The sequence below is a fragment of the Panicum virgatum genome, chromosome 3N, assembly GCF_016808335.1.
Source record: "Panicum virgatum strain AP13 chromosome 3N, P.virgatum_v5, whole genome shotgun sequence".
Lineage (NCBI taxonomy): Eukaryota > Viridiplantae > Streptophyta > Magnoliopsida > Poales > Poaceae > Panicum > Panicum virgatum.
In genome coordinates, this window is record NC_053147.1 from 18,085,690 (window position 1) to 18,110,000 (window position 24,311).

The 24,311-nt window shown below is 48.1% G+C and overlaps 2 protein-coding genes across 5 annotated transcripts; both read right to left on the bottom strand.

The window, feature by feature from the left end:
- Positions 1–4,522: 4,522 nt before the first annotated feature.
- Positions 4,523–7,265, bottom strand: LOC120664781 (probable cytokinin riboside 5'-monophosphate phosphoribohydrolase LOGL7). 4 transcript variants are annotated; one of them, XR_005671007.1, is made up of 7 exons: positions 6,966–7,265; positions 6,673–6,770; positions 6,538–6,568; positions 5,574–5,673; positions 5,429–5,499; positions 5,166–5,320; positions 4,523–5,028 (listed from the first exon to the last, which is right to left on the bottom strand). XR_005671007.1 is itself a non-coding variant. In XM_039944117.1 (7 exons), the coding sequence occupies exons 1-7, from the start codon at positions 7,083–7,085 to the stop codon at positions 4,951–4,953; spliced, it is 642 nt and encodes a 213-aa protein (XP_039800051.1). In that variant the 5' UTR covers positions 7,086–7,265; the 3' UTR covers positions 4,523–4,950. The 4 variants fall into 4 exon arrangements, 2 of the variants coding, with proteins under 2 accessions (XP_039800051.1, XP_039800050.1); XM_039944117.1 differs by having other exon boundaries at positions 5,166–5,309; XR_005671006.1 differs by having other exon boundaries at positions 4,548–5,049.
- A 2,337-nt stretch (positions 7,266–9,602) lies between these two features.
- Positions 9,603–12,510, bottom strand: LOC120664780 (protein IQ-DOMAIN 1-like). Its single transcript, XM_039944115.1, has 4 exons — positions 12,069–12,510; positions 11,746–11,967; positions 10,591–10,704; positions 9,603–10,491 (listed from the first exon to the last, which is right to left on the bottom strand). The coding sequence occupies exons 1-4, from the start codon at positions 12,360–12,362 to the stop codon at positions 9,883–9,885; spliced, it is 1,239 nt and encodes a 412-aa protein (XP_039800049.1). The 5' UTR covers positions 12,363–12,510; the 3' UTR covers positions 9,603–9,882.
- Positions 12,511–24,311: the final 11,801 nt, after the last annotated feature.

A 24,311-nucleotide genomic window follows, 5' to 3' on the forward strand; every position in this document is an offset into this window, starting at 1 on the left:
CGCACATAGCCATTTATTATCTGTACATCATACAAGTGCAGTGGTAACAATATCTTAAAGTTGGAGAGTTGGATCTTTTTTTTTCAATCCTAAACTATATTGTTCCCAAAATAATTATACATATGTTTGAAGGGCTCCATATAGGATAAATTCCTTTAAGAATTGAATCCTGTAACATTATTTCAAACTCCTCGATCGCGGTTTGTCTCAGGATTTTTTTCTTTTTTCTTTTTTTGGGGGGGGGGGGGGGGGGGGGGTTGAGAAATGATGAATGCCACAACTCCTATTGTCTGTTTCTGATGTATGATTTTGGCTGCTTGTTTCACTGTATGATGTTTCAGAGGTAACTTCTGCTGCCATTTGTATTTGTATTTGGTATTGGACAATATCGGCTGGTGCATCACATGAAACTTTGGAGTTTTTCGGGCAGGGATTTTTCACAAGAAAAGGCTAGCTAATGATGATATAGGACCATTTATTGATGTATATAGCTTTTGCATCTTTTACAGGATATACAACAATGGACCTCAGATATTTTTCAATTTACCATTTTCACAGAGAAAAACTACAAATCTTAGCTGGTCTCCATTAATAGACATACTTTTTTCTGCGTGTGAAAGAACAAAATGGCAATGACAAGCTACGACATATCTCCAAAATAGATTCAATGTATACAGATAAGAAGACAAAACTCATCAAGAAGCAAAGATAGAGCATGCATGCAGGCGCCATGAGAAAGGAAAAGAAATTAAAATTGTGATGATGTTTTATTTATTGATTTTCTTTGATTATTCAAGCAAAAGGCAAGGCAAAGGGGGCACTGTGAAGTAGTATATGTGCATGATGTGCTGAGAGGACCACACTGATGAGGATGTGCAAACCGATTGCAAGATAAGAGCCCTCTTTCCAAAAAGAACAAAAAACAAAGGACATGATAAATAGATAACGAATGATACATAGTCTACACGCATATAATAGTTCTGACCTAAGGATACATTTGCTACGCCGGAGCTTGTAACAGAATATTTGTTTCATCACGCGCGCATGCGTGCATATCTGCTAAAAGCTAGCCAGTTGCAACTTGCAATATATTATCTGGTAGAGGTAAACTGTGAGAAACAGGTGTATATATTTTCACTCGGTAGGGGAAAAGGTAGACATGGTTCGGGTTCTGTTTCTTAAAGAGCTATCAGCACAGGTTGATGGTGTTGTGGCCAATTAAGTCGTTGTACATTGTACTTAGCTTGCTGTTTAAATCTAACTGTTTATGGTTCTTTCTGAGTGGAGGGAGTGAGTGACGCTGTAATTCTATTTGTTTTCTTGGTCGTTGTCTTTTGTTCTTTCCATCTAATAAAAGTTCGGCAAAGCTCTTGCCATCCTTTCAGAAAAAAAAATCTAACCGAATTGTATATCTTTTCATATTCACTTAGGAGTAGACTTTTAATTAAAGTCAACTATCAACTTTTAATTAAAGGAAGAAAGGACATAATCTTCACATGTACTAGCTCAATTTGGCACCGGCGTCAGATATCTCATCAAATCTGTGTCCTAATTGACACTATTTAAGGAAAAGAACTACCGGGATCCTTATTCCACATCAAGAGCTGACCAAGCTCCACTAGAGAGGGAGTATTATATACTCCTACGTACGTACGAGTGAATTTTTTTGTCTTTCCGGATCATCTTGGACTTCATTAACCGGACACTTTATAATTATAAGCAAAAAAAACTTGCAACCCCTTAGCCCTTAAACTGACCTTCGATTAAAATTGAAACTAGCTGCATTAGTTGATTATTTGTTATAGTAGTTGCAAATGCATAGTGGTTGGTACCATGGCGTGTCTCATGTTCAGGGTGCTTTTGTGCGACGGTGTGTTGCTATGTGGCATGCATGTTCGGTGTGTGCGTTAGGATTTTCTCCTCTTCAATTCAAACCCGTTCCTTTCTGTAAGTGTGCTATGCGCTTCTATATCTGTTACACTACTGATGTTTCAACTGAAATCATCCGGACGCATCCCGACGTTGACGCAGGACGGTACTGAACAATACAGTGCTGTAGTACTATACCAGGAGGAGTCCTACAATGCAGAAACAAATGTTGATCAAATACGACCGGCCCTCCATTATTTTCTCGAGTATTTTCGGTAGCCAGAAACAAACCTCATCATCTGCCTGACGAGTCCGAAGCAAAAAGGTAGGTAAAGCGAGAGACAGGCTCTGCAAGACTGCAGCGCTGCCAATCCTGCCCGGCCGGCCGGCTCGGTTGCGGTTGGCCTCACCAGAGAAACAGTGCGCGAGAGCCCCAGCGGGGAATTAATGTGCACCGTCGTACACTGTAGCGGGATGAGATCCACGGAGTGACGGAGACGAACACAAACGGTCCCTGGGTTATCTCGGTCCCGGCCTCACCGATCCACGCCGGACCACCCTGGCTAGCTAGCCTGCCTCTGCCTGACGACGACGCCCTCCGCCCCGGCCCTGTACATGCGCGCAGATTGCAGTGTCCGCCGGCCGGTCGCGCGTGTGGGCACGACCCCCCCTCGTGCGCGCACGCGGCTCCGGTCCGGCCCGGACCCTCCGTCGTCCGGTGCATGCACCATGCATGATCCGGCCGGGCCTCGTCGTGCTCCTGTAGCCCCCGCGGTGGTCGCGGTACTGCACGGCGGCACATGGCGAGCGATAGCCGCGTATGCACGCACAGTGATTCCGGTTGGAGCAGCTGGTTGCATCAAACAACAGTGTGGCTCTCGTGGCGGCCGGCCGGGTTCCATGGACACGAATGAGACCGCCAGAAACGGCCGATCGAGGTCGAGCTGACCGGCTGGAATCGACGCGCCAACCACCCGCCCGCTCCGGCGACGGCGAGGCAGCAGACGCGGTTCAAGCACCTTCGTCTCTCGCTCGCTCAGCTAGGAGTAGTCGTAGGAGCGCGTGCGTATGATTAACCGATGAGCAGGCCAGATCCGCACTCCTCGATCATCACTGTACTACCTAGACTCGGTCTGTGTGTATACGTCACAGCATAGACCACGACGGAACAGTGTAGGTGCCGGCTGCCAGTACTCTTGGCTGCTGTCTGAATGAACTCACTGGTCGACGTCGACCAATGCTCTTGAGTGCGGCGACAACAGTGCAGCAGTGTCGTCGGATCCAAGAGCGTGCGGCGCGTGCGCAACTGCGCACCACGCACGCAACGGATCGATCGAGGCGCGCAGAGGGCGTGCCGGTGGCCGGCTTTCCGGGCGCAACGAGGTGACGTGTTTGGAGGCGAGACTACGGCGGCGTCCAATTCGGGGACGGGGGTGATGACCTGCCGCGCCCGCGCGCGAAGGCTCGAGCCAGCGGGGCGCGCCGGCCGGTCGGTGCGGCGGTGCCCTGGCTGCTCCCGTGGTTTGTGGTGCCGTCGGAACTTGCATGGTTGGTCTCGGGGCGCCGCTTGCTTGCCTGCATGCGCTGGGCCGTGATGGGTTTGCACGATACGAAAGAAAAAAAAATGCGGTCGGGGTGAAACAGCCCCACCGTATTTCATTAAGAGGAAGCGACCACGGTTTCTCCGACCGCGGAGCCCCCCTCCCGAACTCTGGCCCATGCCCACAAAGACCATGACTTGCGGCGAGCACAGCAAGAGAGATTTTTTTACCCCTGCACTGCTTGCCGGAAAATCCGTCCCCATAGGTGATCGAACCCGGCCGGCAGGCAGAGGGGCGCTACTAGGCCTGCTAGGCAGTCGGGCTGCAGGCTCGTTCGCACGATACGAAAGAAAAAGGATGGAGGAGGAAGCTTTTACTTGTACTGGGCCTTCTGGCCTTCACCAACGCAGGTACCTCCCGCGGCGCCAGGAGACGCCCGCGCCCCGGCGCCGCCCTGGGACGAGCCATGCGCGCGCGAGGCTTCTGCGCCGTGCGCTCGCACCCCCCGTGGGCGACACCAATCGCCGCCCAAGGTGCCGTCGGTTTCGAACAGATGCAGCAGGCAGTACCTGACACTTTGGGGTGCTGATGCGCGGCTCGCCGCCTGTTCTGACTTCTGAGCAATGGCGCCGTGCGGCCACCAGCCGGTGGCTTGCGACGCTGGGCGGCTCGCCGCCGGCTCCGCGGGGGTCAGTCAAGCCTGACGTACGGGAACGGGGAACGGGACCGTCACCAACGGGAATTGCTACCAATCATTCGTCTCGATCCAAGCCTAGCTACTATCTCGGCGCTAGGTATTGCCTCACCTCGCGTCAGAATCAGATCCCCAAATCGCAAAGCGCCCTCCGGCACGCGATGCCCGGCCGGCCCCAAACAAAAAGAAAAGAAAGCAGCAGGAAAGCACCCGCTTTCCACATCGTGCACGTTGTCATCAGCCACCAAAGACCAAGGCTCCGAGCCTCCGAGACACGCCAAACAAACACGCGGCACACGGCAGAAAAGGAGACGCCAGCCCCCCCCCCCCCCCCCCCCCCCCCAATCAGACAGCGAAGTACACGCTCCTCCCCCGCATCCCACCCCCAGAAAAGGCAAAGCGACAGGATCCCCGAGCGAGCACGAATCATGACCCCATCCATCTATCCATCTCACATCACCACCGTTTTTTTAACCAAAAGAAGGCTCCGGCAATGAGTACACACAGGCCCAATCAGTCGGCCGCTCACCTGTGACGTCGCCGGGGCAGAGCTGCCGCTTTCGCGCTGCTGCCCCGGCCCGGGCAGATTCTGTTTCCACAATGACCACACACACGCACACCGGAAGAGGAGCGGCAGCTTACACAACCGAGCAATCAAACTTCAAACTGCGAGCCGCGAGAACACGAGGATGGGGTCGATTTCCTGATGGATTCAGACAAGAAACTGCCCCGAGCTCGCGCCGATACCTAGTTGAGTGGTTTGGAGACTTTGAGGAAACAGCGGGGAAAACAAATGCAACATCAGTGGAGAGAGCTTCGCTTCAGCTTCAGGTGATGGAGTTCTAGCTAGGAGTCTTCTGCCGGTGCGCCGGCGTTCCCGTAGCCGAGCTCCGAGATCTCCCAGCTCGTCGCGGGGGCTACCTCCTGGTGCAACCGGGTGATTTGCTGAGCACGGGCAGGGACATGGTAATTGTTCAAAATTTAGTGAGAAATGTAAACGAAAGTGTAACACTATAAGTTTACTTGAAAAGGGATTTTTCAGTTAATAAATCACTTGTTACCTCCATCTTTGTCAGCAGCTCGCTTGCGGTTGGTGCAGAAACAAATATTTGCCTGCAGTCAGGGTTGATGAAGCCCTCGGTTGCCCCCTTTTCAAACAGGGCAATCAGCGGGTCGTAGTAACCATCGACATTCAGCAAGCCGACCTGTAGGACGCCTTAATTTGTTTTAAAAGAGCTTGCTGCTGATTTGTTCAGTAACCATGTATGTATGCATGTATATCTATCAGTCCAGTACTCCAGTAGATGTGTATCAGTGTACTTACTGGCTTGTCATGAATTCCAAGTTGGCACCAGGTTATCATCTCCAACAACTCCTCCATTGTTCCATACCCACCTGATACAAATTTGTAAGCAAGTTATACTAGAATTATCGGTGATGCAAGCAGGAAATCGTTGAACATCAGGCACCTGGGAGAGCGACGAACGCTTCAGATTGGCGAGCCATCTCAGCTTTCCTCTGATGCATGTCGGCTACAACCTTCACTTCTCCTACACTTTCGCCTGAAATCTGTTTAAAAGAGACCCATGTGCAAATGTCAGTACGGATTACAGAGTACACTTCCCAACAGGCGTACATACATGGCTCTTGCTCATGTCTAGTTGGCATTTGCACTACTGAATTCAGGAATCAACTAAACCTAGAGCTCCAAATTGTGTCGTACCTAACTCTCTAACAAGGGCCCTGTTGTGCCTCCCGTAAATTTTTTGAAAAAAACATCTTTCTATATTTGAAGTACTAAACATAGACTAATCACAAAATTAATTACAGAACTCGTCTGTAAATCGCGAGATGAATCTAATGAGCCTAATTAATCCGTCATTAGAGGTTGTTTACTGTAGCAATTTAGCATCAAATTATGGCCTAATTAGGTTCATTAGATTCGTCTCGCGATTTACAGGCAAATTGTGCAATACGTTTTTTATTTCGTCTAGATTTAAGTCTCCATACAAGTGCCGGAAATAAAATTTGGAACTTTGAATTTGGAAACTAAACACGGCGAAGGTAGGAGCCCACTGCTACAAATACCAAGTCCTAGCTTGGCCAGGGAGAATGGGTCTGCCTTCACGCCATTAGCAAAGTAGAACAATTCAAAAGGGCGACAGAACGGTACGACAAGAAAGAATAGAAAGCTCAACAGTCATTCACTGAATCCTTTTCCTAGCTAAAGCTGAATCATGAACGGGACATGCTTAAATTTGATCCAAACGCTACACGGATCACACCAGCACGCATCATTGCACTGCATACCACCCTAAGCTATACCAAGCAAAAGGACTGATCAGTTGATCAGCTGAACAGAATATACCCATCCCTACACTCTGAAACAGGTACCATACCATGAACAGAACTCAGAGTAAAGAAACCGCATACCTCAATAGGCATGAGCGCTTTAGGAATCACCCTGTGAACAAAAGGCAAACAGAAACACCGGCTCCCACATCAGATAGAGTCTCCTAAACGGGGTGCAGAAAAGAGGGTGTAATTTGTGCAGCAGGCAGTAGCTACCCAAGGACATGGCAGCCGCCGTCGCGAACCGTCCGCGCAATCACGCCCATCAGCCCGATGCTGCCGCCGCCGTAGACCAGGCCGATGCCCCTCCGCACCTACGAGATGCAACAAGGGAAAAAGGCACGCGCACGACGCTCACCTACCAAAGAACTCAAAAAAAATCCAAGGAAACAACGGCGCGGGCAAGGCCAGCCGGCGCGCCAGGCGGTGTCGTCGTCCTGGCGCGCCGGCCGAGCGCGGCGGTGAGCTGAGCTCCTTCCTTGCTGCCATGCACGCACGCACGCACTCACCAGCTCGTGGCCGAGCTCGAGCGCGGCGTCCGCGAACACCTTCCGGTGCCCGGTGCTGCTGCCGCAGAAGACGCAGATCGTGCGGAACCTGCTCGGCACGGCGGCCGCTCCGTCGCCCATGTCGACCGACCACGCAGCTAGCTAGCTAGCTAGCCGTGCTGTGCCTGGGAGGAGCTCGCTCGCTCAGCTCGTAGGAGCTAGCCCGCAGGTGGTCGCTCGGTGGTGCCGTGTTTGGCTGCGCGTGCGTTATCTCCAGCGCCCCTCCCTTTCCGGCAGAGCTCCCAAGTGGTGGCGCGCGGTATTAAGGCCAGTGATGTAATCGCTCGCGCGCTCCCTTTTAATCCCGGTGGGTCAAACGAACGCACCGGAACCCCTCACCGCACCTCGTCCGCCGCTGTCATTTTCGCGGTCACCGCACCGGCCGGGCCCGCCGGAAAGCCCGGTAACTCTGAATTGTCCCCCTCACCGTCCCCGAGAATCTTTGCGCCGCTGCCGGCCCTCCCGATGGCGGCATGCATGGCGCCGGCACTGTTCCGCGCGTCTGGACCATCCGCTCGTGTCTCCCTGCGTTGCCCAAACGGCGAGCCATCCCGGCCGTCCACACCCCCGCGGCCGGCCGCGGCGCTCCAAGCTGCCTCAGACGACGTCACGACGGCATCCTGTAGCCTTTCAGATGATCGCCAAGAAAAAAAAAGCTGCTCCTTCCCATGAAGGTAAGAGTGGTAATGGGCCATAGGCCTAGCGGCCTCTTCACAGTCCAATAAAACTTTTAAAATTTTTAGTTCAAAATTATATAAAATTAGAGCTCGATCTTTTTAGGACCCGATTCTTAGATTTTCTAGTTCAAAATGTTAGCCCTTTTACCACCCCTACACGAAGGGTTGCCCCATCAGAGTCCTGAGCTCGGAGTTTTACCCCCCAAAATTACCCGGCAGAGTGGGGCGCGGTTAATGGTCTGGGTTTCGGCAAACCGTAGCTTTCGGCACGTCCCTTTCCGCCGCCTGTGCCCTGGCCAGGAGTGGTACAGCACTAGAGCAGAGCGGCGCAGCAAAATCCCATCGGCCAAGGATTTTCTCCCCCATACTCCATGGCCCCATCGATCACTAATTCGCTACAGATTGCTAAAAAAAAGCCTAGATTTTGACAAGCAATGTGGACCGGATTAATGTAGCCTGCACTTTAGTCAAACAAATGGGAGAAGATTAAACAAGTCAAGGAGACGATCGCCATTACAGGTACCAACCGAAGATGGTGCTTGGTGCAAATGTTTCACCGGTCGATTCTGGTGAGGCCATCATATATGAGCCGGCCAATCAGAAAGTTAAGGACAATTGTCTGGGCGATTGGACGATCGCCCAGGACATGTCATGAGATCTTCAGGGAAGATGACACACCGATTATGTGCCAGAAGGGACAAGCGAAACCTCGCGTCATTCTCATCGTCCCAGAATTTCATATTCAGGCTTTTGGTGAAACAGCGTAAGATACTATCAACATCCAGCAGCCTAATTAGAACCAGATCTTATTTTACACAAGACAGCAGGTGGAGATATATAACGGCCTAAGCTTTCACATGTCTCCCTTTTGAACCCTAAGTACATAATTTATCGGTAGAAGCGAATCACGAATTGAACATGGATTGGATGTCAACCTGCTAGTAGTTTGGGCTAAAACCAGTCTTTGTGGTCTGGTTTTTGTGTTTGGGCCAATATAGTTTTGTGGTAACCGGACTGCGATAGCTAGTGGGTTGATTCGGTTTGGACTGCCAATTTAGATGGATCAATCTGGTTTTGGCTCGTGGATCCCCATCATCCGTCCCTGTCGCCCTTATCCGTTCGTGGGCGGTGCGCTGGAAGACTCGCGGGGTGGCCTCGGCCACCGGAAGAGCTGAGCTGGCACACGAGGCCCGGGAGGCCGCGGAGCGCAGAGCGGACGTCGCCCGCGGCGAGCACCAGGCGGAGAGGCTCCGGCGGCGGAGGGTCAGAGGAGAGGAGCGCGGCGAACGGATTCCCCTCGGGCAGGGGCGGAGGTGGCAGGACCAGCTACGGCAAGGAGGAGGACAAGAAGCGGCTGGGGAAAGCTGCGACTGCGGCGGCGGCGGCGGCTACTAGAGCTTGTGAGCTTGCGGTGGCGGCGGGGCGCAGATCCGCGCCGGAGGGGGCCGGCGGTGTCCCGCCTCGCGGCCTCGCGCCCGCGCTCGCGTTGGCTAGCGGGCACCTGCCCGAGGTCGCGTGAGGGGCCGGCACGATCGGCCTGTGCTCGACATGGGCAGCGGCAACCCGCCCGAGCCCGCGCGGAGGGGGCCGGAGGCGCCCCGCCCCTCGATGGGGCCGGCGTGGTCGGCTTGATACGGGCCCGCGAGTTGCTTGCCTGCCTTTTCTCCGCCAATAGCTGGTGGCTGCTCTGCTTTGCTGCGCTTCGCTGGTGTCTGCTCTACTGCTGCGCTGCGATGCTTGCTGCTCAGCTGCCTGCTAGATAGAACAGATCATTCAGATAATCATTGTTGGTATTATTACACTGTTTGCTGCTCGTGAAGCGGCTGTGGAAGGGCAACGCGTGTCGCGGGTGATGGCGGCGGAAATGGCCATCCTCAGCAAGGTTCGGCACTGGAACATCCTCAAGCTTGGTTGAGTTGGGTTGAAACAGTGGGTTTGGAGGTGGGTTGAAACTGTGGGGTCGGAGGTGGGCTGGTCTAATTTGGTTGAGATGTTTTATGCAGTTTGGTTTAATTTAATTTTGGAAGATAGCGGAGTGGGGTGGTTTGGAGTGTTATAATATATATTATGAAATGGTTCGGTTCAGTCATGGTTTGGGGTGCCAAACCACTAGCATGTTGAATTGGATGTGTACAGCTGACAATAAACTAGGATGATAGCTGGAAGAAATATATATGTGGTTAAGATTTGTTGCCCATTGATCAAGGAGCCAGGATATCGTCATTCTCCTTGTTCAGTCTCTTTGAGGTCGCTGAAATATCTGAGCTAGCGTTGCTTTGGGTGTCGATTGGAGAGAGAGACACCATGGGTATGTCCCCGGATCGCTGTCTCTGGAATGATCCTCTGTGGCTGCTGCAACCATGTAGCCTTGCTTTGGCAGACTTGGTCAAATTCATGTAGTTTGGTCCTCTGACATGGCCACTGTCTGATCTTGCTTCTGATGCTAAGACGCTGGTGGTAGCAGACACTGGAGTCACTGAGGATGTTGATGGAGAGCACTCCTCATACACAAAGTCGGAAGAGGCAGACAGAACTGAAGGAGGCTTGGCTGCCACCCTGGTTGTGACGTTGTTCCTTCTGATTTTCACCGAGCTAGCATCAGAATGCTTAGATACAGCCAGGTTCAGATCCTCACAGTTCTTCGCGAACTGCGAGTCGGTATGATTTCGCTCCATAAGTCTGGTTTCCCATGGTTTAGTTGCCATCCATCCTTCTAAGTAACTCAAGTTGTGATTGCAACTGTTAGACTCATGGCTTCTAACACATGTAGCAGGACAGCTTGGTCTTCCGCTGTGTTTTGAACTCCGATGCTGAAAGAAATATGCTCAACATGTTATAAAGGCCTGTAGTATTAGTGCTCCAAGTACTAGGACAAGGGCCTAGAAAATAGGTATTGCTACAACTTATACCTGATAAAAATGAGCATAGACAATTGCCCTTTCTCTCTTTGCGGCACCTTCATGCTTCACGTGTAATTTTGATTTTACTTCGTCAAAAGAACCTTGACGGTCACGCCATTGTTCCTGCAATATGATAAATGTCAAAAAAAAAACTTTGCAACGTCACATTGCTACTCAACCACGTCGAAGCATGTATGCTTCTCATCTAACCAACGACAATTCATAGCAAAGCATACTGTAGTGTGAACTCATTCTTTTTTTTATCTATGCGCAACTGTAGTATGAACTTGAAACTTGGGCGAGCAGTACCTAATTGGAAAAGGCATTATTGGTGCTATCACCATAGCTTTTCTTACCTAACAGCGTCACTACGAAAATACTGATTCAAACACATATTGTCAAAGTGAAAGAGCAAGAAACAATCTTAATGGACTCAATCATTACTCAAAATAAAGGAAGCTTAATTGTCCATATCAGTCTTAGACTGATGCAAGTCCCTTTCAGGTAAAAGCAACCCACCATATCAACTCTCACGTCCCTTTCTCCATAAGGAAATAATAATGTAAAACAACCATATGAAAAGCTTTTGAAATTCGAATAGTCAAAGTATCAACAGTAGCACAATGAGAATTCAAGATTCGAATTTTAGCAGCTCCCATACTTCGAAATGATCTCTGAACCCCATGATTAACTCAGGGGGTCTAAACTTCAAATGTGCAATTATTAGCTTCGAAACACTAAAATTAAAGTTAGAGTGAGGTTTTATTGTAACAATCTGTCTTTATTTTGAACAAGTCATAACTAAATCTGAGTGGAAGGCAATCGGAGAATTCAACTACATTTGTCCATGTGACACTGCTAGTTACACTAAGCAACATTGCAACAAGAGACCCCGCGACACTCCAACAACACTATCAACCGAATTCCATCATTGGAAATTTTGTTGTGCGATCAAATTTTTCCTCAATGACAGGTGGCACTTAGCTATCCACCGGCATCAACATAAAGGGAAGTTCTTATGCAAACTAGTAGCAGCTAATCATAAACCATTTTGGGTCAAATATTGCAATTTCTTCCCTTAGAAATAATAGCATTGCACGTCCTAGTATTAATAAAAGGTAAAAGCAGACAAGTACATCATGGTGCGTTCCATATATGATATACCTCAGCGTCTTTGGTAGAAGTGGCACGGCCGTTGAGCGACGCGTCCTGGGAACCGAGGCCGGCAGCGGTGGAGCGCGCCCGCTGCTCCCTTGCGCGTTCCTGCACCCGCAGGAGCGCGTGCATGCACTTGAGCGTGACGCCCAGCTGCTTCCTCACGAGCCGGCCGCGCACCAGGGCCTGCAACCGCACGATGCCCCTCAGCGCCTTCAACGCCGGCCTCGCCTGCTCACGTCACGCGCGCCGCCACGTAACAGCACAGATGCGTAAGGAGTCAAGATCGCATCACGTCGAAGTAGCAAACGGAGAAGGAATTCGGGCGCTACCAAGAATGCGCGGAAGGCGGTCTGGATGCGGACGGCGGCCCACTCCTGCCTGATGAGCCGGAAGTCCCTGGGCGCCGCGCGGACGACGGCCGCGAGCACCGAGTTGAACGAGTCGCCCGACGCGGAGGACGCCTCCGACGCCGGCGCGCCACCGTCGCCGGCGCTGGCCCTGGACGCGGCGGACGACGCGCTCCGCCACAGCCGCGGCCACTTGCGCCCGCCCTTGTGCCCCGCCGCCTTGTCCGGCGCCTTGAGGGCCACCAGCGACTTGATCCACTTGCTCGACGCCCCCATCGACCCCGTCAAGTGCAAGATGCAATGCAATGCGAGGTCAAGGTGCAATGCAACCCCTTATTTCTCTGCTCCACAGAAGCTTCCGCTGGGTTGCGTGGGGACAGTGGTCAAGGGAGAGGAAAGAGGACTGGGGGAGGATGAGGAGAAGAAGAATGGGTCAGTTGGATCCATGCCACTACAATTTCACGATTTTTGATTTCATGTTGAAATCGATGCCATTGAGTGGCATGATTTTCAACGTGAAATCCAATTTCACGGAGTTGTGGTGGCATGAATCGAATTTTCCCAAAAAGAATTGAAGAAGCGGATGCGAGACGGGACGCGACAAAATGGAAGAAGAAGCAATCAGTGAAGTAGTAGTGGTGGGTAGAGGGGGAGGTAGCCGTTGTCCTTTCCGGCCACGACGTGGGGAGGGGGGAACAACCGTTCTTCGCTCGTGGGGATTCAAATTTCGAACGGCGGCGAGCAGCAACCGGCAGGGGCGAAGCTAGATCAGAGAAGACCTGGTGCCCGACTTCATCATTTTTACACTGGACTCAAAATTTCCAAGCAAAGCTTTAATAAACAACACTCTAATTTGATTTGGACCCTGGTGCCTGTGCACCACGTTAAATGAACGTGGCTTCGCCCCTGGCAACCGGCAAAGGCGACGGGATCCGCGGTGCTGCCACTGGCGTGTGGACCGGGGACCCTGGGCCCACTTGTCATGCGGTCAGGCGAACGGAACGGAACGGCGGCCTTGGCGGTTCCCGGGCTCGACTTAGGCCGCGTTTGGTTGCCTCCCGTAATTTTTTTGAAAAAACATCTTTATACATTTGAAGTACTAAACATAGACTAATCACAAAAATAATTACAGAACTCGTCTGTAAATCGCGAGACGAATCTAATGAGCCTAATTAATCCGTCATTAGAGGTTATTTACTGTAGTATTACTGTAGCAATTTAACATCTAATTACAGCCTGATTAGGTTCATTAGATTCGTCGCGCTATTTACAGACAGCAGTCGTAATGCGTTTTTTATTTCGTCTAGATTTAAGTCTCCATGTAGGTGTCGGAAAAAAATTTAGAATTTAGAATTTTGTAACCAAACACGGCCTTACTGGCTTTCCGCGCGTTGGGCTTCGAGAAAGGTGGGGGCTTTCTAGGGACATGGGCCCGATATGCCTGGTTTGGGAGAAAATGGCCCATACGTCAGGGAGTAGCTGGATGTGTGTGGTCCACGGTTTGGGAGGTTTGGGAGCCCGCGCTGGTTTGGTGAGTCTTGTCTCGTGTGCCGAGTGCGGAGTACCGGTGTTTTGCGACAAAACTGCACGCATATTTCTCGAGAAGAGAATCTCGTATACATGAAATACTAAATAAAGTCTATTTGTAAAAAAAATTTAGCGATGAGTATAACTTTTCGTGACGAATCTAATGATGATAATTAATCGATAATTACTACAGTAACCATGCTCTAATCGCGCGGTCAAAGGCCTCATTAGATTCTTCAGAGTCACTAGCGCGGAGTTTCTGAAGTTGGTTTTGTAAATTAACTTTATTTGACACTGTAATTAGTGGTCAAAAATATTACTATTCCTAGCGTGTTACAATCATAGCGCGAACCAAAGCCACCGACCGGAGGAGGCGACGATGGAACTGACACGACACTATTTGTTTGTGGTGTCGTAGCTCAAAATCGAAACCACAGATTTGGAGAATAAAATTTTGCGAGGGTGAAGCAACGAGGTGAAGTCAACCTACAGCGATGACTTGGTTGTTACTAGAGATCTTAGGGAGCGGGGCATCTTTGCTCTCCATCTCGGCGGCGACTTAAGAAACGGATCCGCAGTGTGGAGTACTGTGGCGGGCGTGGCATGACCCCTGTCTGCAGTGTTTTCCTCGAGGCGACGAGAGAGAGGTGGAGTCCAACGGCGGATGACGCGTTATGTTGTCGTGGTGGCGACTGCGAGGCAGCCTGCGAGTGGCTCGGATCCGGTGTTTTTCATCCCGTCGGGTGGAGTGTGTTGTTGCAACGGCATCGCGACGATGGGTCCTGCATGGCAGTGGTCTTCTTGGTGTGGTGCTGTCTGTCTCCTTCGACTTCTACTGCAGCGTTGTCACGTTTGAGGTTTTCGACAACTATAGGAGTGTGGGTTGTGGGTGGGTGCTGTGGTAGTGCTTCAGTTTTGCTCCCGTCGTTGTGTGGAGTGGTGGCCTTGTAGAGCAAAGTTTGAGTGGAGCTGATGTTCCAATCCAACCGGCGGGTGCGTCTTTTTTCTTTGTTAGTTGTGGCTAATCTGGATGTTGTTCTTTTTTTAATATAATCGGAAGTTCTGCTGCCTAGTTTGTTTTTTAAAAATAGTTTTGCAGCAGTCACGTCACTGTGAACCTCAAAGCAGCTCTCTCCTCACCGTCGCCCCGTGGGGATTGCCGGATTGGCCCGCCTCGCGATCTCCCGGTCCCAGTAGTCCCAAAGCTTCCTCATAAACAAATCCGCAGAGCCGTTGACACTCGATCGTATGGCGTGCCGCGCAAAGTAACAGACGGAAGATGCGGAAGCTCACCGCCGGCGCCGACCACTGTAGGCGCGTCTCAGGGAGCACGCGCGCAGATACGAGACCGCCCCAAGGGGCCAGGGCGAAGACACGGCGGCAGCCACCACAGCCCTCCTAGTCTGGGGCTCGAACCGTCGAACGGGGGTACGTGCCACTGAACCGGATGACAAGGTTGCTAGTGACGTACACCGTCAAGATGGCCGGCCGGTTTCGTTGTTCACAACCATCCCAGCCGTGTGTATCGAGATCGAGAGCACGCAAAGGTGGTGGCACACTGCTAGCGGCAACCGGGTTGCTGGCCGCACTACGTCTTCTCCCGCGTCGTTGTTTCCGTTTGATTGATTGAAGCGAGGACAGTATAATGCAGTATAATGCGAGGTCGGACTCGATACGTTACCGTGTCTGCGAAAGCGACCATCAGGACTCTGGAGATTTTTTTTGGCGGTTTAGCGACGGTTAGATAACTATGTAATTTTCGGTATATTTTAATTTTAAATATTATTAGCAATTTCATGGCATAAAAAAATGATAATGTGTGCAAAAAAATATGCTTGTGTTCATGTTATTTTCACTAATAAGCATGAACAAAAAATTAAATCAAAATAGGTTTAGAGTGTACCCCAAGGCAGGACTAGTGCCGGAGGCACCAGTTGCGCCGTTACTAGGTGAAATAGACATTCTATTCGACTGGCCTTGCCTGAAGTAGCCGAACGACGTCGATGCAGGAAGATGTTCGCAGTGCAGTCCCACGAACGGTCACCAAGAAGTAGACGAAGTAGTCGTTCATTCACGCCGGGATGTAGATGAAGTAGTCGTTCAGGGAGCGAGCAGTCGCGTCAAGACGCTTCCAAAAAACCTGATTGCCCGCGTCCCGTGCAGGACCTTCAGCGAGCAGAGATTCCAGATGCCTGCTCTCGTTAGAGCTGTGCGCGCAGCGGTAGCGATGAGAATGCAGAAAGCAGCAGAGGAAGAAGGGAGAGGTCTCCTAAACAGGAGTACCTGAAGTAAGAGTGCTTGTGTTGTGAAGATGAGTGGAGGGGGGGCTGGTTTATATAGGCGTGGAGGTGCCTCAGATTCAACGAATCTGGACGTCACAATGAGCTTTGATGAGCAGCAATTACTGGTGCAATTGAGTCACATGAATCTCATTAACCGCAAAGGTTTTATTCTGTGTCATCATTCACCTGTTAATGCCAACGTTTTATTATATCTGTTTTAATACTTTCAATAGCAAAACATTCTCTCATCTCAGCACGTCGCACCACACCTGCACGTCTGGCCACGCACACGCACCGCCCGTCCGGCCGGCCGCGCCGCGCCACGCCCACGCCCTCGGCCCCGCTCGGCGAGGCGAGCTAGCGCGCGTGTGTAGTTCACCGACCTCCTCTTACCGGCTTCACAAATGGTGTACACGAGGTCCACCTTTTAAGTCGGTTGAGATCATCCTCAAATCCCGGTACGAAATTAAGCAATTGATTCTCTAGCATTTAATAGTAGGGTTTAAATTTCTTTATTGCGTTGATTAGAATAAATGGGCCAAGCCCATAATTCCAACAATCCCCACCAAAAAATTCAAGCCACACTAGAAATGTTCTCATTCCCTCATTGATATATCAGTATTTGACTAAGACTGTTAAGCTGAACTTCCATCTAGGACAAATGCTACACTTATTCACAACTGTACAATAAACTATGCCTTGAATTGCCAGTCTTGTGCAAACAAGTTTGATCAGAGCCCTACACTGGTACTAGGCTGCATAAGTATCCCCGCGGTTTGGAATTTATAACTCATACTCCAGTCCCTTCATGAGTTTATAGATAATACCCTGTTCTCATAGACCATGACCAGTAGTCAGACTGATATAGGTGTGTTTCTTTCAGATGTTCTGTAGGACAACATCTTTGTTTCAAGAAAACAACTCATTTATTTTAAAGAAATGACCTGGAACACATTAAGGTATAGATCAACCTGCCATACAGATTAGAAGATAAATATACCTTATACACGGAATGAGCCTTTTTCACAAAGGTTCTCTTCTCTCAGTCAAACTTTAGTTTGTTTCACCATCCTACTTCACGGGATCTCCGATCACATAGGACATATTTCCAATATAGAATGACTCACGTGGGTCTCAAGCCCAATTCCATAGATGCATTGTCTATCACATTCCGTGAAAGACCCTTTGTAAACTGATCTGCCAGATTTTTAGCCGTCTGAACATAGTCCAAGGCTATAACTCCGGAGTTTCTCAATTTTCTGACAGATTTCAACCACCTTTTCATATGTCTAGATGATTTCATGTTATCCTTTGAACTGTTCACCTTGACAATCACTGTTTAATTGTCACAGTTCATTAGAATTGCCGGTATCGGTTTTTCAACTATCGGCAAGTCCATAAGGAGATCACGAAGCCACTCAGCCTCAACAGTGGCTGTATCTAATGCTGTGAGTTCTGCTTTCATAGTTGACCTCGTTAAGATGGTCTGCTTCCATGACTTCTAGGAAACAGCTCCACCACCAAGTGTAAACACATATCCACTTGTGTCATTTATCTCATCAGCATCAGAAATCCAGTTTGAATCACTATATCTTTCTAGTACCCTTGGGTACCCGGTGTAGTGAATTCCATAGTTCATTGTCCCTTTTAGATAGCGCATTACTCTTTCAAGAGCCTTCCAATGATCATCTCCCGGGTTTAAAACAAACCGGCTCAGTTTGCTTACAGCAAACGAGATGTCAGGTCTTATAGCACTAGCTAAATACATCAATAAACCAATGATTTGAGAATATCTCAGCTGATCTCGCATTATTCTTTTGTTGAGACAGGTTTATAGTCGCTATAACCAAAGCGACTTAACATCTTCTCCACATAGTAAGACTGTGTAAGAATCACCCCACCATTGCTCTTTTTTACCAGCTTTATATTAAGGATAACATCAGATTCTTCCAGATCCTTCATCTCAAAACTTTGAGATAAAAACTTTTTGACTTCCTTAATCACATTAAGACTAGTGCCAAAAATCAGTATGTCATCCACATACAAGCACAAAATCACTCCTTCAGCCCCACCATAGCGATAGTACACACATTTGTCAGCTTCGTTCACAACAAAGCCAGCATACGTCAAAGGTATGTCGAACTTTTTATGCCACTGCTTCGGCGCTTGCTTGAGACCATATAAAGATTTCAACAATTTACAAACTATTCCTTCTTGATCCTTTGATACAAACCCATCTGGCTGATCCATATAGATCTCTTCTTCTAACTCTCCATTGAGGAAAGCCGTCTTAACATCCATTTGATGAACGAGAAGACCATAAGAGACTGCCAGGGAAAGTAACACTCGAATTGTGGCCAGTCGGGCAACTGGTGAATAGATGTCAAAGAAATCTTCTCCTTCTTTTTGGGTATAATCCTTGGCCACAAATCTGGCCTTATACTTTTTAATAGTACCATCTGGCCTAAGATTTTTCTTAAACACCCACTTGCATCCAACAGATTTATATCCATAAGAACGTTCAACGATCTCTCAAGTTCCATTAGGCATAATAGAATCCATCTCACTCATCACTGCTTCCTTCCAATAGTCAGCATCAGGAGATGAATATGCCTTTTCAATGATTCTGGGTGTATCATCCATGAGGTATACAATGAAATCATCACCAAAAGACTTTACAGTCCTTTGTCTCTTGCTTTTTCTCGGAGCATCATTGTTATCCTCCTCAGAATTTTCCACAAGTGTAGGTTCATTTTGTTCTATCGGCTCAGCAGAGCTATCATCCTCGATGAACTCTTGCCTAGATGAACTTGTTCCATCTCTCATGAGAAAAATATTTTCAAAAAATGTAGCATCTCTGGACTCTATTATAGTACCAACATGCATGTCAGGTACTCCAGATTTCACTATTAAAAATCTATACCCAACGCTGTGAATAGCATAACCTAGAAAGATACAATCCACAGTTTTAGGTCCAAACTTACGTTTCTTGGTTATTGCCACACTCATTTTTGCCAAACAACCCCATGTACGTAAGTATGAAAGTGTTGGCCTTTTATTCTCCCATTTCTCGAATGGTGTTATCTCTTTATTCTTTGTAGGAACACGGTTTAGAACATGACATGTAGTCAATATAGTCTCACCCCACCATTCCTTGGAAAGTCTCGCTGTATCTAACGTGGCGTTAATCAATTCCATTAGAGTACGGTTCTTTCTTTCGGTAACCCCATTTGACTGAGGTGAATAGGGAAGCGTCATCTCATGAATAATACTATGTTCCTCGCAGAATAAAGTGAATAAATTTGAGAAGTACTCGACACCATGATCTGACCTAACTCTTTTGATCTTTCTCTCAAGTTCGTTTTCTACTTCAGCTTTATAGATTTTAAAGTAGTGTAAAGCTTCATCTTTTAACTTCAACAAATAGATGTAATAAAATCTAGTACTGTCATCAATCAAAGTCATGAAATATCTTTTACCATTTTTTGTCAACACTCCATTTATTTCGCACAAATCAGAATGAATTAATTCTAAGGGTGCCAAGCTCTTCGCCTCCGCGGTTTATGAGGCTTGCGAGTTTGTTTTGATTCAACACATACATGGCACTTAGAATTTTTGACAAAAGTAAACTTTGAAATTAAACTCAAATTATCTAAGCACATCATACAAACAAATTAACGTGACAAACCTTCGAATGCCAAACATTTGTTTCATCAATGTTAATAATATTGTATGCAACTTTATTACAAACATCTGACAAAGAAAGACGAAACAAGCCTCCGCTTTCATAATCTTTTCCAACAAAAGTACCAAACTTAGACAAGATATATTTATTGGACTTAAAGACTAATTTAAAACCATCTCTACATAGTAGAGAGCCGCTGACTAGATTCTTCTTGATGGTGGGGACATGCTGCACGGTCTTTCCCGAAGTAAAATTCAGATTTACCATACCAACACCAAGAACACGCGCATGCGATCCGTTCCCCATCAGCAAAGAGGAAGTCCTGTCGTCCTGGTAAGAAGAAAACAAAGAAGCATCAGCACAAACATGAATATTAGCACCAATGTCAACCCACCACTCGGATGGAAAAAAACTAAAAGAACTATAGGTAATAAATTACCGTACCCCGATATTCCTCCAGGCTCGCTAATGACCATGTTGGCGGAGTCGTTGCCTTTGCAGTTCGGACACTTTTGCAGCAAAGTGTTCCATACTAGCGCACACATAGCAAGCTCCCATCTTCTTCTTCTTCTTCTTCTTGAAGGTGGTTGTCTGCTTAGTCTTTGGTTGGCTCTGCGGTGGCTTTTTCTTGTTCTTGTGGGAGTTGTTCTTCTGAACAAGATTGGCGCTAGAAGCACCAACAATTTTTTTCCCACGTATGTCCTTTGCTCTCGCCTTCTCCTCAACATCAAGAGTCCCAAGGAGTCCATCTATGGTGAACTTCTGTCTCTTGTGTTTTAGAGAAGTAGCAAAGTCCCTCCAAGAAGGTGGCAGCTTAGAGATAATACCTCCGGCCACAAACTTATCGGATAACACACATGGGGACTCTTTGCTGCAATTTTTGAGATCTTTTGCCAGAGTATGTATTTCATGAGCCTGTTTCACTACAGAACGGTCTTCGACCATCCTATAGTCAAGGAACTGCTCCATCGCATACAACTCACTGCCGGCATCAGACACTTCATATTGAGTCTCAAGAGCATCCCACAATTCTTTGCCAGTTTGCAGTAGGACATAAGAGTCCGCCAGATTTTCAGCAAGAACATTAATGACGCAGCCTCGAAAGAGGGTATCAGCCTCATCGAACACACTCTCTTCCTCTAGAGTGAACTATTCAGGTTTACCCTCTTTTACATGCATTACTCTCGGCACTGTCAACCATAGTATAAACCTCCCTTGCCAATGTTTGTAATTTGAACCATCAAAAGGTGGTGGTTTGATTGTTGCAGCAAAGTTAGATACCGAAAACCTATTAACAAATTCAGGTTTTTGGATTGTTAGATAACTAGGCAATTTTCGGTATATTTTAATTCCAAATATTACTAGCAATTTCATGGGATAAAAGAGTGATAGTGTGTGAACAAAGAATGTGCTTGTGTTTATGTTATTCTCACTAATAAGTATGAACAAAAAATTAAACCAGAATAGGTTTAGAGTGTACCCCAAGGCGGGACCAGTGCCGGAGGCACCAGTTGCGTCGTTACCAGCTGGAATAGACATTCTATTCGACTGGCCTTGCCTGAAGTAGCCGAACGACGTCGATGCAGAAAGAGGTTCGCAGTGCAGTCCCACGAACGGTCACCAGGAAGTAGACGAAATAGTTGTTCGTTCACGCCGGGATGTAGACGAAGTAGTCATTCAGGGAGCGAGCAGTCGCGTCATGACGCTCCCCAAAAATCTGATTGTCCGCGTCCCGTGCAGGACCTTCAGCGAGCAGAGGTCCCGGAGGCCTGCTCTCGCTAGAGCTGTGCACTCAGCGCTAGCGATGGGAATGTAGAAAGCAGTAGAGGGAGAAGGGAGATGTTTCCTAAGCAGGAATATCTGAAGCAAGAGTGCTTGTGTTGTGAGGATGAGTGGAGGACATAGTTTATATAGGCATGGAGGTGCCTCAGATTCAACAAATCTGGACGTCATAATGGGTTTTGATGAGCAGCAATTACTGGTACAATTGAGTCACAAGAATCTCATTAACCGCAAAGGTTTTATTCTGTGTCATCATTCACCTTTTAATGCTAATATTTTATTGTCTCTGTTTTAATGCTTTCAACAGCAAAACGTTCTCGCACCGCACGTCACGTCACGTCCGGCCGCGGGCGCGGCGAGCGGGCGCGGCGAGCGAGCGCGCGCGTGTAGTTCACCGACCTCCTTCTACCGGTTTCACAAGTAGTGTACATGAGGTCCATTTTTTAAGTCGGTTATGATCCTCTTCAAATCCCGGTACATAATTAAGTAATTGATTTCCAAATTTTAAATTTTTTTATTGCTTGATTAGAATAAATGGGCCAACCCCATAATTACAACAGCGACATCGCTTATCTACTTCATGAGGTGGCTTTGAAAGTGTCGGATGCCATGATTTTCGATGAAGCACGCAGCAGGTTGATTGTTGACCACCAGGGGGGAGTTTCGTCAGGCTAGAAAATTGCCAAAGCAGGTAGCGCACGTGACGGCACGTGTCGGGTGAGTTCATCACAAATTAATACTCCTACGGAGTACGCCGAGTGAGAGCTTGACGGGAGCCCATGTGTGTCAGGCAGGCTGGACGGTTCACCCATGGCGGTGTGCCTGTCCTGTGGAAGCATTTCATCTGTCACCTGCTCATTGGATGCACTGTAGAATCATCTCATCTGTCATCTCCCCGTTGGTTACCATTGTGTCGGATCCTTCGTAGAATTGTCAACTGACGATAGTGAAAATGACGGTAAACATGTTGCGTAGCGTAGGCTGGGTTTAACTTCCCATCGGGAAGTAATTTCCCGGTGAAGTCCGGGAACGGGAAACCGGGCGGTTTCCGCCGTTTCCGACCAGTTTCCGGCGTTTCCCGATCGGTCTCTCGTTTTTGAGTCGGGACGAGAAACGGGAACCGCGAAAACCGCGACGGCTCCCGTCCGGGAAGTTGAACAGCCCTCCATTCCCATTGGTTACCTTGGGATTTTTATGCCCGGAACTAATTAGAGGCCAAGGCAAATCACCCGTCCTACTAAAATTACTGTTCCTTTCAAGAAAAGTTATTGTAGGGCAGACATCCTATTTGTGATTGCTTAGGATCTGTTTAGATCAATTTGGATTTTGTATTTTGAGATTTTAGGAGGGAATTTTTCAACATTTGAAGTATTAAATGTAGACTAATCATAAAATTAAATATAGATCTCGTCTGTAAACTACGAGACGAATCCAATAAGACTAATTAATTCATCGTTAGCACATATTTACTGTAGCTTTACTGTAGCAGTTTAGTGTCTAATCACGACCTAATTAGTCTCATTAGATTCGTCTCGCGATTTACAGTCCATTTGTGTAATGCGATTTATTTTTTGACTATAATTAGTACACCATGCAGACAATTTATAAAAATTTTAAATTTTGGGTGTAAAGATCTAAATAGAGCCTTAGCTTGTTAGCTTCAACGCCAGCAATGGGGACCGGAGAGGTAAGGAACTGCATGGAAGTTCGTGTTCAGTAAAATTTTACAAAAAAGACGAATGCATACATACATAGAGTACTAAACGAAGTTTATTTGTGAAACTTTTTCATGGATGGGTGTAATTTTTCGAGACGAATCTAATAAGGCAAGTTCCGTCATGATGATTACAGCGATGCTACAGTAATTGCACTTAATCATCTTCTAATCATATGATCGAATGCATCATTAGGTACAGTACTGCTACAGTACAATAGTTATTGAGTTGTTTTGTAATTAGACTTTATTTAATACCCTTAATTAATGGTCAAAGTCCAAAAAAAATTTCATGCAAATTTTTACGTGCTCTAACTGAACACGGCCGAAGTGGAGGCTGGCGGCCATGGAGTAGCTCCTAGCTGCACCGGTGACGACAGGGATGTCTCACGAGCCACGAGGTGACTCGGTGACTGCGAGCCGCGGTACCTCAAACACACGAGAAAATAAAATGTGGAAATGGAAAGAAGAAGATTGTAGGGCCCAAAATTCGATCGGACGAGATTTCTGGACGAGATCATACCGTACCCAATCTAGGCCACCTAGAAATCGATCTACGTCAATGGAAATTTGGAAAAGGACCCACTGCCGCCAAAATCCAACCCTTCCCTGTGGACCACTGTTTACTCGCATGACTCTACTGTGCAGTGCTGAAGACCGTACGAAGCCGTGTGGCAGGCAACCTCTTCCCCCCGGCTACCCGCGTTCCTGCGGATGCCGCGGCCTTCGGTGTCATCGGCCGTGTTTAGTTTGGGGTGTAAAAGTTTTCACAATTTTTTTTTATTTTTTATCACTAATTTAGAGTATTAAATAAAATTTAATTATAAAACCACCTCCACAACCCCTCGTGTAAATCATGAGACGAATCTAATGAAATCTTTGACCGCGTGATTAGAGGATAGTTACTGTACCATCATTGTAGCAAATGATCAATTAATTATTGCCATTACATTCGTTTCGAAAAGTTACATCCATCTCTGAAAAGATTTTGCAAATAGACTTCATTTAGTACTCCATGCATGCGAAATTCTTTTCTCGAAAAACATGCGTGTAAAAATTACTGTAGTAACCAAACACTGCCGACCTCGCCTGCAATCCCGGCGGGTCGGCTCGCGCGGCACCGGGGGGGCGGCACTTGGATGCCCACGTTTTCCACCCACCAGTCAGCAACAGGCCATCCGCGGCGCGCCGCGTGCTCCCCCCGCCCCCGGCCACCATTTAAACAGCTGGACTCC

What these genes read in the sequence shown, in the direction of transcription:
- LOC120664781 (XM_039944116.1), bottom strand. Translation starts at nt 7,085, where the DNA reads ATGGGCGACGGAGCGGCCGCCGTGCCGAGCAGGTTCCGCACGATCTGC. An exon ending in GGCGGCTGCCATGTCCTTGG is followed by an intron (nt 6,569 to 6,672) that starts GTAGCTACTGCC and finishes TTTTGTTCACAG; the next exon opens with GGTGATTCCTAAAGCGCTCA. An exon ending in AGCTGCTGACAAAGATGGAG is followed by an intron (nt 5,050 to 5,165) that starts GTAACAAGTGAT and finishes GCCCGTGCTCAG; the next exon opens with CAAATCACCCGGTTGCACCA.
- LOC120664780 (XM_039944115.1), bottom strand. Translation starts at nt 12,362, where the DNA reads ATGGGGGCGTCGAGCAAGTGGATCAAGTCGCTGGTGGCCCTCAAGGCG. An exon ending in CTTCTACCAAAGACGCTGAG is followed by an intron (nt 10,705 to 11,745) that starts GTATATCATATA and finishes ATCATATTGCAG; the next exon opens with GAACAATGGCGTGACCGTCA. An exon ending in TCTATGCTCATTTTTATCAG is followed by an intron (nt 10,492 to 10,590) that starts GTATAAGTTGTA and finishes TATTTCTTTCAG; the next exon opens with CATCGGAGTTCAAAACACAG.